Source organism: Ictalurus furcatus, chromosome 4 (genome assembly GCF_023375685.1).
Source record: "Ictalurus furcatus strain D&B chromosome 4, Billie_1.0, whole genome shotgun sequence".
Lineage (NCBI taxonomy): Eukaryota > Metazoa > Chordata > Actinopteri > Siluriformes > Ictaluridae > Ictalurus > Ictalurus furcatus.
Genome location: NC_071258.1, coordinates 5,022,976 through 5,038,995, shown reverse-complemented (window position 1 = coordinate 5,038,995; position 16,020 = coordinate 5,022,976). Strand labels below are relative to the sequence as shown.

General features: G+C 40.1%; 1 protein-coding gene across 1 annotated transcript in view; it reads right to left on the bottom strand.

Annotated features, from left to right (window-relative positions):
- Window positions 1-16,020, bottom strand: part of cd276 (CD276 molecule) — a 109,183-nt gene that overhangs the window by 18,621 nt on the left and 74,542 nt on the right. The window contains exons 6-7 of the mRNA XM_053622622.1: window positions 14,210-14,281; window positions 5,516-5,553 (exon numbers count right to left, since the gene is read on the bottom strand). Of these exons, the coding sequence (XP_053478597.1) occupies window positions 5,531-5,553; window positions 14,210-14,281 (95 nt within the window). The 3' untranslated portion in view covers window positions 5,516-5,530. The remainder of the gene's footprint in view (window positions 1-5,515; window positions 5,554-14,209; window positions 14,282-16,020) is intronic.

The following is a 16,020-nucleotide window of genomic DNA, read 5'->3' as shown; positions in this document are numbered from 1 at the left end:
AAGAATTTCCTGATTTAAGATATACCGTGAAATTTACAGCAGCTTTGAATAGTGAGGTCAGGTATCGATCTAAAGATCTTAATATTTGGAAATGTTGTGTTCCACATGAAACTTGATGCACAGTTTGCCAATTATTATTATTATTATTATTATTATTAAAGGAGCAGGAAATATGTGTGCTGACAGAAATTATCCCCACAACATGATGCTACCACCACCATGCTTCGCAGTGAGGATGGTGTTCTCAGGGTAATGTGTGGGGTTGAAGCATAGCAAATATAGCACTTTGTGCCAAATCTTCTGGCATATGTCTCTTATCAGATTTGCTAATCTAGATTCTGCTATTTTTTTCGCCATTATTGTTGGCAAAATTGTTCAAGCTCACTCAGACTGGATGGAGACCATTGGGCTCTAGTCTTGCCACAGACTCTCAATCAGATTGAGGTCTGGGCCATTCTAACAGGTTCTCACGGGTGGTTTTGCTAAGTATGCTAAGGCATTGTCCTGTTGGAAGGTGAACCTCTGCCTCAGAATTGAGTCTCTTGCAGACTGCAATAGGTTTTCTTCTGGGATTGCCCTGTATTTGGTTCAATCCATTTTGCCCTCAACCCTGACCAGTTTCTCGGTAAAAGAGAATGTAAAGTGAAAAGTTGAATCAACTACGTTACTTGGCATGCGGTGCAGAGAGCAGACCAGCTTACACACCTCTTGCAGACAGAACCATGGTTTGGTGGAAGCAAGCCCCATACTACCCTTTTCAATAGCACCAGGGGTCAGTTCTCTGGACTGCTCCAGGGCTCGAAAATAGATCTACCGTTTATGCCCATTCGACATTCACCTGACTCTTTGCCTTTCCATTTTTGAGCAATGCTTCACCCTTCCGATGTGTTTGCTTGGTCTCTGTTTGATAAAGCATTCAACCCCTACCTGCATTCTCCCATCTGCAGTTCATGACACCACATTATTCTGGGGGAAAATTCGACCAACATCATGCTTAAGACATCACCAACAACACTGTAAGCATTGTAGTTAAGACATTTATTAGGATAATCAGGAGTAATTGAATGAATTAATCACGACATTAACCACATTTTCTTCCAATTTACTACATTTTTTTTAAAAGTGATTATTTTCCCAGCTTTGGAATTTTACCTTAATTGCTTGACTTGAACAAGATGAGAAATAATAAAGCTATTCCACACTGCATTTTTAAAATACCTTGTTCTACTCAAGTAGATTTGAGTTCTTATTCATGATTTTGAACTTATATACAACTGTGTGTTAATTACCAATTTTTATTTATTTATTTATTTATTTATTTATTTACAAATTTTTCTCTCACTCTCCCATCACTACTGTCCTTCTTAAAACAGTTACATCTAGAAGCATCTTGGAACGGCGAGAGATATTTTAATAACGACAGTCGCGCAGTTAAGGCAGACTTATAGGGTGAAACTGCAGCAATATTTCAGAGCAACACTCAGATTGTGGACGAGAGGGCAGTTATGTGCCACTAATTGTCCCTGTAGGCCTTCTCTGCTGAAGTGGATTAATATTAGCAACATTATAATTCATAGGATGTCCACAGCCACTGAAGTGGATGGGTACTGCCCTCTAATCTTAAATGGAGTCATGGAATTATGGCAGTATGTATATGAAGAAAGAGCGCCTATCCAAAGTATGATGAATATAGGAACACACGCTGTATTCATCATGAAAATAGCACTTCAAAGTGTGCATCACATATCACTATAGTGCGTCAGTATTAAAATAAATAAATAAATAAATAAATAAATGCAAAATATAGATGAATGTGCGGGGGTTATCACTTGCAGCCCTTATTGAAAATTTGATGCAAGAGAAATGTATAAATCACGGAAAACGTCTAAATCACCATCACACATCATTACGGTCCTCGACGGTGACTTTGAATAATGAAATCTGCTTCTGTTATTAAATAAGATAAGCGGCATCGCTGCATTAATTAAGCAATCGATACGGAAACTGTCACACAAAAACAACAACGATTGATCGGTTGTGATTCAGCAAAGTTGCGAAGTTTGTTTGCCAACTTTGGCCGTTCTACTTAAGTGACTCTAAGGTTATTAAATCTCTAGGCGCCGTAAACAAGAAACCGCTGTGCACATACACAAACACATAGCACTGCGCTTATGTAGAAATAACGATCCGGAGAAAACAGCTTTAGTGAAAACTGAAGTGGCAAATCAAAAATACAACTGAAGGACTAACAGCATGACTTCGGCTACAGATTATTTTGGCCTGAAAACCAGGTCTGAGGAAGCAAACAAGCCACTATGCTATAACACTCAGAAACTGCTTTGCTGTTGTTACTCGCATGGGTAAAATGAACTGTCTAGGTCTGCAATTATCGCTTTTTTTAAACTCCGCTCCAGCATTCCCATCTCTCTCTCTCTCTCTCTCTCCTTTGCTCACACTTTTTCTTCCTAACTAGTGCCTCTCAAGCACAAACATCTGTTCCTCTACAGCTAGAGGTGAGGCTTGTTTGCAGAAGTGGATGATTTTTTTGAGCTTCATCATTATCTATTTCTCCCGCTGGTGTTTTTGTGTTGCAGCAAATGTGAACAAGAGGAAATGAGAGTATTAGTGTACAGCCAATATGTATGTTAGCCATTACTCACAAGGTATATATGCCCTCCACTAATATTGGCACCCTTGGTAAATATGAGCACAGAAGGCGGTGAAAAATTGTCTTTATTGTTTAAACTTTTGATCTCTTGTTAGAAAACATTCACAAAAACACTCTGCTCTCATGGATATCAAGCAACTGCAAACAAAATACAAGTTTATGAAAAAAATGATAAATTCTTTAAATATTTAAATTATTTCGGCACGCTTTTAGTCAGTACTTTGTGCTATGTCACTTTGCCAAGATAACAGCTCTGAGTTTTCTCCTATAATGCCTGATGAGGTTGGAGAATACATGGCAAGGGATCTGAGACCGTTTCTCCATACAGAATCTCTCCAGATGCTTCAAAGAGGACACTATCACCTGAATACTAACTGTTTGTCCCACACACCTGTTCCGTTTCCAGTCTTAATCACCTGTGTTATATAAACCCTGGCTCCTGATAAACTTTCGTTTAGTCTTGAACCTGAAATTTGACTTTCAAATTTCAAAAAACCCCGTAAATATTTCAATATATCAGTTATGAAATCATCGCTTAATAAACTTGACACATGCCAATTTCCAAGCTATAGCTCAATATCAGATCCTAGATCTGAGAAAAGCTCTTAGCTCAGCAGCTAATCCCATATGTGCTTGTGAAACTAAACTATTTCATTGCTGGTTAAAGAAGTAAATGGCTCAGTACAGGCCTGTGATCAGGGTTGTGTCTCTCTGCTTGTATTGCTTGATACATAAGTAAAGTTTAGTCTTCTGTAAGTCTGAGTTCAAGGCCCACTGCTCATATAAGTAATATAACCAGAATAGTGTCTTTTCAATCAGAAATATTGTCACCTATAATAATGCCTTGCTTGGATGTTCCAGTACATTCCTAAACAAGATCCAATTCAACCAGAATGCAGAGCCCTTACTACAACCAGATGGTTTGACCATATTAACCATATTTTATCTACATTATAGTCCTGGAATAGGATTTGGATCACCTGTAACCCAGGCTAAGATAAAGCAGCTACTGATGATGAATGAATGCTACATGGGCTACCAGTAAAAGATTGATTATAAAATACTACCAATGACTTACAAAGCACTGACTGGTCTCACCCCACAGTACCTGAAGTGAACGTTTGGTGTTTTATAATCCACCATGTCTGCTTCATACAAAAGCAGTGACGGTTCTTTATCAGCCTTTAGAATAATGAAAACGCTACAGCAGGAGACAGAGGCCCTCCAGCTATGGAATAGCCATCCTGTTAATGTTCAGGACTCAGACAGTCTCAATCTTTATGTCCAAGTTGAAAGCCTATTTGTTTAGTCAGGCATTTTGTTAAATAGCCCTCCTCTTAGTTAAATGTAGATCTGACGGTTAATGGACATAGAGAGTTTTGGTAAACTGGGATGTATTCTACATCATTTGTAAGGCACTTTAAAGCATCTGATGCATTAATAAACGGATATTAGAATTGCATTTGTAGTATATGACTACTGAGTTTTATTTGTCCCTAAAAGCATGTTTGCACTCAGGATGGCTGAACATCTTAAAAACGATCCATGCAAGACAATAATCTAATTCATTTCCTGTTATCTAAACAATGCCAGTGCTTTGTCTGAAAAAAAAAAAAAAGATTTAATTTCCCTGGGCATCACACTGGCATAGATTTTGAAACAGAAAAAAAAAAAAAAAAGGAGCAGCACCCTCAAAGGAGACAGATTTGCTCATTTGGTGTTTTTTTGTAATTAAGACACAAGAGACGAGGTTTAAAAATAGTTTGACTTGTTGATGTCAGTGCAGTCAATCAGCCTCCTACGTGTCAGGGAAAAAGAAACATGGTGGTTCATTCCACAGGCTTGGCAACCAGCGGTCGCCCTCTCGCTGTCACACACATGTAGACGCACACACAAAGACACACACACACACCCCTGCTTATTATATTAACACCTGTGCGAGAGTCTATAATGATGCAAAGCTTCAGTGATTAATGGTAACTATGCTCAGTTCTGCAAGTGCTTCGGCGGCGCTCTCTAATGGCAGCACGTCGAAATGAATTTGTCATGGTAACCATTGACCTGTCTGCATTTGTCTGGAATTAAAACATCAAGACTGCTTGATCACTGCCGCGTCCTTCACGGAATTAAGAGGACAACCGGACGTTCAAGCTGACCTCATTCCACAGCACTACACAAAAAAAAATAAAATAAAATCTATTGTGTCAATTAGACTACAGCTTTACTTTAAAACGGATGCGAACTACAAAAGAAAACAAATGTAGCCCTCGTTCAAGAATTATACACCCGCCATGCACTTTATTAGGAATACATCCGAGCGGTCCCTTTAACAATTATCCAATCAGCCAATCATGTAGCAGTAGCAGTGTAATGTATAAACGCATGGAGATACAGGACAAGAGGTTCAAACATCAATCAAACATCAGAATAGGGGAAAAAAAACCTGATCTCAGTGACCCTGATCGTGTCGTGGATGTTGGTGCCGGACGTACTGGTTTGAGTATTTCAGAAACTTTCTGTATGGAGTTTAATAATGTTCTCCCAGTGTCCATGTGGGTTTCCTCTAGGTTCTCCGGTTTCAAACATGCACGCGGACACGGGGAGAACATTTGAAATGGTGAGGAAACAGTGAACCAAATGGTGAGGTGAAAGCAGATATGCAGATGTACTGTAACACAATGCATATATTCTCAGATATTAACTATCAAATGAGTAAGATTTTGCATTATATGCTATTAATAGAGTTCTGGATGTAGTAGGTAGTGGATGGAGACTTTTGGACTTTAATGTATGTTATAATACGTAAAGTTGAGCTGTTATGGGAACTATAGTGCAAAAAAGGCTTACCTGTGCTCTTTGCCTTTAGCTCTTTAGAGGTGTTGCAGCTGAAAAAGAGAGCAAATGGAAAACTTCAGCGTCAGCCATCAGGGGACACACACACACACACACACACACACACACACTTACACACACTCGATAGACTCGCACACACTCGCATACACTCACTCGCACACACTCGATAGACTCGCACACACTCACACACACACAGACAAGGTTATCAACACAAGGTCAAGAGGTGTACTAGGTTTGGGATGCCGTACTGAACTTTCTCCGGTCCAAACACCAAACTGCAATAGATACAGAACGGCAGTACAAAGTGAAGTCTGGAGTATTGTACTGCTGTCTTGCGCACACACAGTTACACTCAGCTATGCTCTCAGGTCAATAAGACTTTTATTAATAACCCAGCGGCTGGTTTGTGAAGTAAACCTGCTTTAAATAAGTATGGTGCATGGTCTGCACTTATATAGCGCATTACAGTGTGTCTCATTCACCCCCACACACACACACACACCAATGGTGCTAACTTGATATCGGGAGCAACTTGGGGTTCAGCATCTTACCCAAGGACACTTCAGCATGTGGAGTCACGTGGGGCAGGAATCGAACCGCCAACACTACAATCCACGGACAACCCGCTCTACCACCTGAGCCACAGCCGCCCTCAGTATCTAGAACACTTCATCACTTTCTAGAAGTGTGTTTTCGTGACTAGCAATAGACATCGCTAATTTTGTACACATCGCTAATTTTGCACCCAGAAGTCATGTGATGAACTACACTACAGTTCCGTTGGTATTTCCGAATAATTCCGATATTGAAATGATTATCGAGGCAGCATTTGTTTTTTTGTTTTTTTGTCTGTTTTTTTTAAAGTCAGAACACTTTTCATAAGTTCAGTATCTTTTGAATTCTAGCCATGGAGCTGAAGAGTCATTAACACTTCTATTAGTTTCAAATGGAGTTGATGACTGGCACATCTTCCCTGATGAACTACTCCAGTTCGTAAGGGATTCATTCCTGAGGAAATCATTTAAGTTGCACATGTCATTAAGAAGCACACGTGCTTCAGGTGAAGTGTCTTAATATTGGGAGATCATAAGTTCAAATCCATGGCTCTTCTGTATTGGTAGGGAAGACGTGATGGATTTACATGCCTATGAGAAAGGACGCACGGTAGATTTCACTGTCCCTGATTGGAAGCCAACATGACATAGGAGGAAACAAGAATTGGATAAGAATTGGCAGTTAATTAATTAGAAGAAATTGGGTAAAATCCCCAAAGAAAGGCGAGAGAAATAAAATAAACAGCATGTGGTAACAATGCTAATTGGCACTATCTTCCAGTGATCATGCATAAAGTGAAATATCATGAGATGGCGAAAATGATACAAAGAAAAAAACCCTGATTTTTGGTGCCTTATGTTCCACCACAATGACAACTGATCATCAAAAAAAGTTGTTTGTTTTTTTTCCCTAATAAAACAATCACACTGACTGAAATGTAGCTAGCTATGTAGCTTTTATTTTTTTTTGCACATTTGCCTCACACCCCTGGAGTTGGGTGTGGAATTTGCATGTTCTCCCCATGCTTCGGGGGATTCCTCCGGGTACTCCGGTTTCCTCCCCCAGTCTAAAGACATGCGATGTAGTCCGATGGGCATTTCCAAATTGTCTGTAGTGTGTGTGAGTGTGTGTGATTGTGCCCTGCGATAGGTTGGCACCCTGTCCAGTTTGTCCCCCACCGTGTGCCCCGGGTTCCCTGGGCAAGGCTCCAGACTCCCCTGTGACCCTGTGTAGGATAAGTAGTATGGAAAATGGATGGAAGGATGGATGCTAGACAATCTTTCCAAAACAAGGAATATGACATGATATGGAAACTGTCACTAACCTATATAAGTCTAACGCTATCACAACATGCACTCACCTCACATTCAGTCGAGTAAAAAACGACGATGCTAGTCAGACTGAAATAACACCTTTATATGCGCTGACAGAAAACGACGAGAGTGTGGCTACATTAAGGTCATTCTCATTTTCCATACATCTAACTACTCATACTATTGAGTTAAATTATCTTAGTTGCCATTTTTAGCCTATGTAATTGGACTCACAAGTTAGCCTAGCTTAGGTTAGCATGGCTTAATTGAGAATACTGATTCAGGTGCTGTAATGGTTTGAATTTTAGCGATTTCCTTTCTAAACATTCCTGAAAATGAAGTATATTGTTTAAACTTGTCAATCTATAAACACTATCGAGACATCGTTTTGGCTTTGTGCACTTGGACACAGATTTATTCTATGTGCACTTTAATGAAAGTATGTATATAAATGCGTTCGAGGAAAATGTTCCCAGCCAAATCTCAGTGTACACTTATTTATGCAGCTGATGTTGTATGTATTTATTGATCTCATCCCTCTGCTGTTTTCCACTAGCTTTACTAAGCTTGCTAAAGCAAAGAGGTTAACGGTTTATTTAATTACCACGGACGCCGAGAGAGAGAGAGAGAGAGAGAGAGAGAGAGAGAGAGAGAGAGAGTGTGTGTGTGTGTGTGTGACCCAGCGTAGTGTGGTTCCATGTTGAAAACGCTGATTGAAAGCGAGGAGACGGCGAGGTGTGTCAGAGCTCCCGAGAGGCTTTTAGCCAGGAGTTACAATAGCATGGATGGCACAACAGCACAGAATGGCGTGAAAATTTCTCTAACAATATAGACGAGGGAAGGGAACAGGGATGACACACTGTTCCCAAGTGTGTGTGAGTTTGAGAGAAAGAGATAAAGGCAAAGAATGGAAGACAGAGAGAGAGAGAGAGAGAGAGAGAGAGAGAATGATACAGAGAAGAGTTAGTACAAGGGGCAAAGTGAGACTGATGAAGAGACGACGAGGACAGACAGAGTGTAAACCTCTGAGCAGGTGTGTGTAGTAGGTGAAAAAAAAAAGATTGACAGGCAGCGTTCTTGAGGTCATGTCGTGTTATTAGTCAAAGGAAATATACAGTCCCCTCTGAAATTATTGGAACGGCAAGACCGATTCTTATGTTTGTGCTGTACACAAAAGACATTTGGAAGTTTTTTTCAGCTTTTATTTTCTGCTGTTTACATCCAGATGTGTTAAACAACATAAAACATAGAACCTTCTGTATCAGCCCACCCAATTTGTTGGTGAGCAAAAGTACACGACCAGATTAAAGCAAATAACACTTAATATTTGGTTGCATATCGCTTGCTTGCATTAACTGCATCAAGCCTGCGACTCATTGACATCACCATAACTGTTGGTTTCTTCTTTTGTGTTGCTGTTCCAGCCTCTTGACCTTAACCTTCTGATCTTTTGTTAAAAAAAAATTCACAAAAATACTCTGCTCTCATGGATATCAAACAATTGCAAACAAAACAATTTTATAAAAAAATATATCCTTGTTAAATATGTGTGCAACAATTATTGGCACCCTTTTAGTCAGTACTTTGTGCTAGCTCCCTTTGCCAAGATAACAGCTCTGAGTCTTCTCCTGTAATGCCTGATGAGGTTGGAGAATACATGGCGAGGGATCTGAGACCGTTCCTCCCTACAGAATCTCTCCAGATCCTTCACATTTCGAGGTCCACGCTGGTGGACTCTCCTCTTCAGTTCACCCCACAGGTTTTCTATGGGGTTCAGGTCAGGGGACTGGGATGGCCATGGCAGGACCTTGATTTTGTGGTCAGTAAACCATTTATGTGTTGATTTTGATATATGTTTTGGATCATTGTCCTGCTGGAAGATCCAACCACGGCCCATTTGAAGCTTTCTGGCAGAGGCAGTCAGGTTTTCATTTAATATCTGTTGATATTTGATAGACTCCATGATGCCGTGTATCCTAACAAAATGTCCAGGTCCTCTGTCAGAAAAACAGCTCCAAAACATTAAAGAATCACCACCATATTTAACCGTGGGCATGAGGTACTTTTCCATATGGCTACCTCTCTGTGTGCACCAAAACCAGCTCTGGTGTTTATTACCAAAAAGCTCTATTTTGGTTTCATCTGACCATAGAACCCGACTCCATTTGAAGTTCCAGTAGTGTCTCGCAAACTGAACATGCTCGAGTTTGTTTTTGGATGAGAGTAGCGACTTTTTTCTTGAAACCCTTCCAAACAACTTGTGGTGATGTAGGTGACTTCGGATTGTAGTTTTGGAGACTTTCTGACCCCAAGACGCAACTCACTTCTGCAATTCTCCAGCTGTGATCCTTGGAGATGTTTTTGGCCACTCGAACCGTATTCTTCACAGTGCGTTGAGACAATACAGACATGTGTCCTCTTCCAGGTTGCTTCATAACATTTCCAGTTGATTGGAACTTTTTAATTATTGCCCTGATGGTGGAAATGGGCATTTTCAATGCTTTTTCCAATATTAATGGAGGCCACTGTATGTACTGTTTCCTCAAGTTAAGTATGCGTATTCATTTTATTTTTCAATATTTTCTGACAATCGTATTCGCCGCCAAGGAGTCATCACTATTAAATATTGTGTTTCGTGACTCATACTAAATAATAGACAGCCCTCATAAAACACAACATGAAAACGAGAAATGTATGATTCTCGACTAAAAACCAATCCGTCTACATTTTTATTTTCAAACATTTACAGCACTAAAAACCTTCAAATAACAAATAATATTCTGATCCCTCTGCAGATTTGTCTTTCCAGATTCTTCTCAGATTTTGATTGCTTGCAGAGAAAATGAAGGGAAAAAAGAAGAAGAAGGAAAACAGGGTGCACGCAGTAGCAGCTCTTTTTCACTCAGTTATTCAGACTATTATTGGAGCAATGGAAAGGTCAGATACATGTGGAGTGTGTGTGGGATCGCAGTCCTCACGCTTTGACCTATGAGTCAGATGGTCAGCGACACTCACCTGCTGAGATCATTTGATTTTTTTTCTCTTCCACATTGTTTTCTTCTGAAAGCATTTGCGTGTTAGAATTAGAGTTAGCACTGAGAGAAAAGCATGTGACGGATTTAGCTTAAAGTAATGAATTTTTGTAAACCTTTCGTGTATGGTTTTAAACAAACAAACAAAACTATTTTATTCAATAAGTATAAGAATATTTTTTTTTAAAGCCAGCACATTTAGTTCTCCTTATTCCATTATTAGCAATATAAAGACTATTCACACTTTATTTCACCTTATTACTCAGGGGGAAATATATATATATCCTGAATATACTCTCTATACTACAAATGTTAAAACACTTTTGACATAAATAGAACAGAAGTGTTAATTAAACGACTTAATATCTTCTACAGTGTGATCTCCACTAGGTGGCAGCACTTCAAGATCTTGATTTTCTCTCTCATCTAGACCGTATGAATGTGACTCCTTTTCACTAGAGCTCATAACACTATTATTTGTCCACACACACACACACACTAACACACACGTACGCCCACCCCACTCTTCAATGTATTCCCTGTTAGAAGTCACCTTAACTTGATTGGGGCCTTTTCAGTGGGAGTGCGATAGCGAGAGTGATAAGCCACTGCACTTAGCACTTTAATACCACGGTGATAAAAGTCGTCCATTCATAATTCACCCCGAAGCAAGACTACAGGAAAAAGAGACGTGACACTAGTAGTAGAAGAAAGAGACTTTTCGGTTTTTCGGTGTAATGAAATTACCGGGTGGATCTCGACCCATGCTGAGCATTTTATTAGACGTCAAATGCCTCAGTCCTTATCTTGGAAGGGTTTTTTTCGGGGGATAATAAATAGGAATGGGTATTAGAATTATTTATTAGTCACAAAAGGCTAGGCAAGCCTAATTCTGCTGGACCAACGTTGACTGCTGAACATTTTAGGCATGATTTATACATATACGTGTATGCGATGTAAATAGTGGGGCAATTTATGCTGCATTTGACTAAAATTTATAACTTTCTTTGAGGAAAAAAAAAACAAACCCTCAGCTTGGAATTCCTACTGGAAAACTCAGAGGGGTTAAGTGAGTGATGTCAGATCAACACGGCTGCTCACAGCGTGAACAGTAAACGAATTAACACCTTTGTTTACTGTTATGCTGTATATGCGACTATTTGCTTTAGCACAATCAACATACAGACGTGTTAGCTTGTTAATCTATAACACTGACTGTACAGTTCACTATTTTGAGGAGGAACATATACATCACTCATCACAGTTAGCTGTTGCTCACCGAATGCAAATATGAAGGCATCCATGTTTTTTCTCACTTCGTAGCTCTGACTCTCAGAAGAATAACGAAAATGACGTTATTCTGAACAGACTTCCTTTGTTCTTAATACAAAGTCCCATGATCTTCACAGTGTATTTAACAAATTAGAGCTGTGTCTCAAATCTAATTCAATTCTAGACAGTTTCTGAGTATGAACACTATCCCTAACACAAACCCTATTGTGATTCGTGCTTGAATGTCAAAAACTCTCATGTAGCCTTCATCCATCCATCTTCTACCGCTTACTCCTTTTCAGGGTCACGGGGAACCTGGAGCCTATTCCAGGGAGCATCGGGCACAAGGCGGGGTACACCCTTGACAGGATGCCAGTCCATCGCAGGGCACAATCACATACGCACTTACATTACGGACAATTTAGACACGCCAATCAGCCAACCGTGCATGTCTTTGGACCGGTGGAGGAAACTGGAGTACCTGGAGGAAACCCCCGCAGCACGGGGAGAACATGCAAACTCCACGCACACGTGGCCCCAGCAGGACTCAAACCCCGGACCCTGGAGGTGTGAGGCGAACGTGCTAACCACTAAGCCACCGTGCGCCCTACGTAGCCTTCAAATTACGAAAAAACAAAGTCTGTTTAGAATTTAAAAAATCAAATAAACGACACATGAGTGCTCATCTATGTGTTTAACATAACCCTAACACTAACCTGCGGAACAGTGACAAACACATACTGTGCCCCGAGACACAGTAACTTGTTGGCATGAAATTGCTAACATTTTACCAGACAGCCATGTTTGGGCTCTGATGTGCCACGTAGTGCTTGTCGCTTTAAATCCTACATATGTACATAAGGTATGCAGATGAATATGTAAACAACTTAAGTGTCAACGGTATGAAATCTAAGATGCTCCCTTTTTAAACCCACTTTTTAGGAAAACCTCATACAGGAAGGTAAAGTCCGTTCGGTTTTCTGTATCTACAGTACGTATAGAGTAAGCAGTCAGTGAAAGTTAATGACATAATAGCTTTCTATAACCTATTAACAAACATGTGAGGTGATCTCATCTACTCACCACTCACTGTTGCACACAAAACTCTTTAATAACTTTTAAGAAATGGGATTTCATGACGCTTATATGAAGCTTGTGGCCAGAAAAGTGTACAAAACCTATTAACCTCTCTGTGACCTGTGGGTGGAGCACCTGAGACTAAAATCAGTCTGTCATTGGAGGATTTTCATTGTGTAATTCGACATGGAGAATATCAGTGCTCGGTCTGTTATAGAATATTATATTATAGAAGATTTTATTCGAATCATCTTGTACAGTAATGATCTTAAAAGTCCTCTCTCTAATCACACCGTGTAAAACCGGCTTAAGATTAGAGTAGTCTGCTTAGTATAGTACATCCACAGGTATACTCGACTCAGTTAAAGTCAGGTACATCCTGTTAGAACTGTTACGAGTTGTTACTTTAAACAATTACAGCAGCTTCCTATCTTTCAAATACTTTCCTAAAAGCCTGTAAAGCCTGCAAAGCCCTACAAATAGTAGGAGAGCTTAAATGCTCTGTCCCTTCCATTCAGACTCGATCAGGATGTGAATGAGATGTTTTCAGACACGGGAATCTACTTGAATGGCTCGTGAGCCTCAGACTGCAGAATGTTCTAGGCTCTTGACCTCGCTGGCCAAACTTGTCATAGCTTAAATATTCATGAGACCTCCATTACCAGGGAGACAGGCCGCTGTCTCTACCTCTTTCTTTCGCTTTCCCTTTCTTTCTTTCCCTGTCGCTGACCCTTTTTCACCTGTCTGCTTATTAAAATCTCATAGTATTAACTGTGCCACTCACAGTCAGGCTGAATAATTCAGACTAAAGGAGTCAAATTAATATCTTTAATGACATTACTGCCACAGGGGGAGCATGGACAGGATTCTGGCTCAGCTTACTCTGGCCTTCGCTCAAGAAGGGAGCTTAATTCATTTGACAGTCATGAAAATGTAGGCATAAAAGGAGATGAAGTATCATTCTCTAGTGTTTAAAGGCGGTTAAAAGGAAGACAAAAGACTCAGACTGGTGTGGTGTGGTTTTGGTTGATTTAAGCTAAAGCAGATTTGTTTGATGGTAATGACACACAAATGGCTAAAGCATCTGGTTTATATATGTGTATGATTTAAAAATTTCCTCACTCTATATCACTACTCTTTTTTTTTTTTTTTACCTTTAAGGGATCATTAAGTGGATGAAGCATGACTCCCAAAGTGTCTAGCCAAAGCCCAGAATAGCCAACCCTAAAAATTCCTGATAATGAAACATGTGCTCTGAATGAACCTCAAAATACAAGTGCTTTAAATGTAACCTTTTCCCCTCTAAATCATACATGCTATTTAGAGTTCTGCCTTTGGCTATTATTGAACTTCTAAGTCAGTCAAACCTAAGAAAAACATACACGTTTTTTGACTGCATCAAGATTTTGACATTTAAAGAAGATTTAAGATTTACTGACCTGTCTTGGATTCTTCAAGTTCTTTGGCTTCCTCGAGTTCTTTGGCTTCCTCGAGTTCTTTCGCTTCTTCCTCTGTGCAGAGTTAAAAATAATAATAATAATAATAATAATAATAATAAAAAGAGCACAAAATGTAACTTGGTGAAATGCAGCTGCTGTACTGCTACTGCACAGATACACTATATATTCCCTTCTAGGCTGTAAAAAAAATAGTGCTCACAAGCATGATCATTTCTCTATTTTAAAACTAGGGGTGTGAACATCAGACTAATACAAGATTCGATATTTGACGATACCACTTAGTCTGATGTGATGTGATCGGAATCTGTGCAAATGATCATGACATAAAGAACTATCAGTGGGCACAAATTTAGAGGTCCCAAGCAGCCTACAACACATGTTGGACTTGGGGAGGACACCAGAGTCCCCAGAAGAAACCCCCGAATCACACGGAGAACTCTGCACACACAGGGTGTAGGTGGGAGTAGAACCCCCAACCCCGGCATGCTGACCACTAAGCTACCGTGCCCCCATAAGTACTCATAATCAGGCTTAAAATGTTATTGATGCATCTCTAGCTATAAGAGTATGCCTATGTATTTATTTATTTATTTTCAAAAATGTACATGTAAAATACTTCTACAGTCAGCATTTGGAAGCTTTGGAATGTCAAGCAATTGAGCAGTGCCTACTGCAGACCAATGCAGATATGAATGCAAGTTATTGCGATGGAGTAATTCAGTGCAAGAACCCTGTTCTTTTAGCACCGAATGACGCAAATGAACACAGCTGTGATGATATATGGATATATGGATGGAGAGGATATGAGAGCAGAGATGAAAGACCCTAAAGACAATCAAGTTGAGACCGGTGGTGTTTCCCCATCTGTGGGCTGTCATTGCCACATCTGTGTAAGCTAACAGCCTAATCTCAGATGCTGTTCGTTCCTGTTAGGATCCTCCTCCACATCCCCACATGCTTTATGACAGCTAAGAAAAATGAGCTAGTCGACTATGGACTCTATCTGAGTGGCACTAGCTTCGCAGGGAGCAGAGTCAACTCCAATCTACCCACTATTCCTGGCTGCTGGAAACGAGTAGACAGGCTCAATTAGGACCTCCGCTTCCCTCCACTCTCACCGTCAGTGCATCAGTTGAGTTTTTCCCCTTCCTTGACTTCACATCACAGCTGATTCACATGCTTTTATTCTGTTTTTTTTTTTTTTTCTTCCAATATTCTATATACCTGCTACCAAATAATCCCCAAGTGTGGGGGATTCCAGAGGGTCTACAGTACTTCCATAAATATTGCTTAGGTTCAGAGCCTTAGGGTTCATGCTGCCTTCACAGGCTCCTTGGATGGACCTACAATCCCAATTCCAAAAAAGTTGGGACGCTGTGTAAAATGTCAATAGAAACAGAATGCAATGATTCGCAAATGTCATAAACCCATATGTTATTCACAAGAGAACATGGAAAACACATCATAGGCTTAAACTGAGGAAATGCACCATTTTAAGGAAAAAATAAGGTCATTTTGAATTTGATCGCCATAGCACGTCTCAAAAAAGTTAGGACGGGGGCAACAAAAGGCTGGAAAAGTAAGTGTTACTAAACAGAAACAGCTGGAGGTTAATTGGCAACAGGTCTGTAACATGATTGGGTATAAAAAGAGTATCTTAAACCTAGTTGACACTACACAACTTTCAACATCGGCAGACGTTCACACTTCACGACTTGCAGTCTTGTAATCGGGAGTCTTGAAGTCGTTGTGGTGTTCACACTAGGTGACTGCTCGGTGACAGGGGTCAT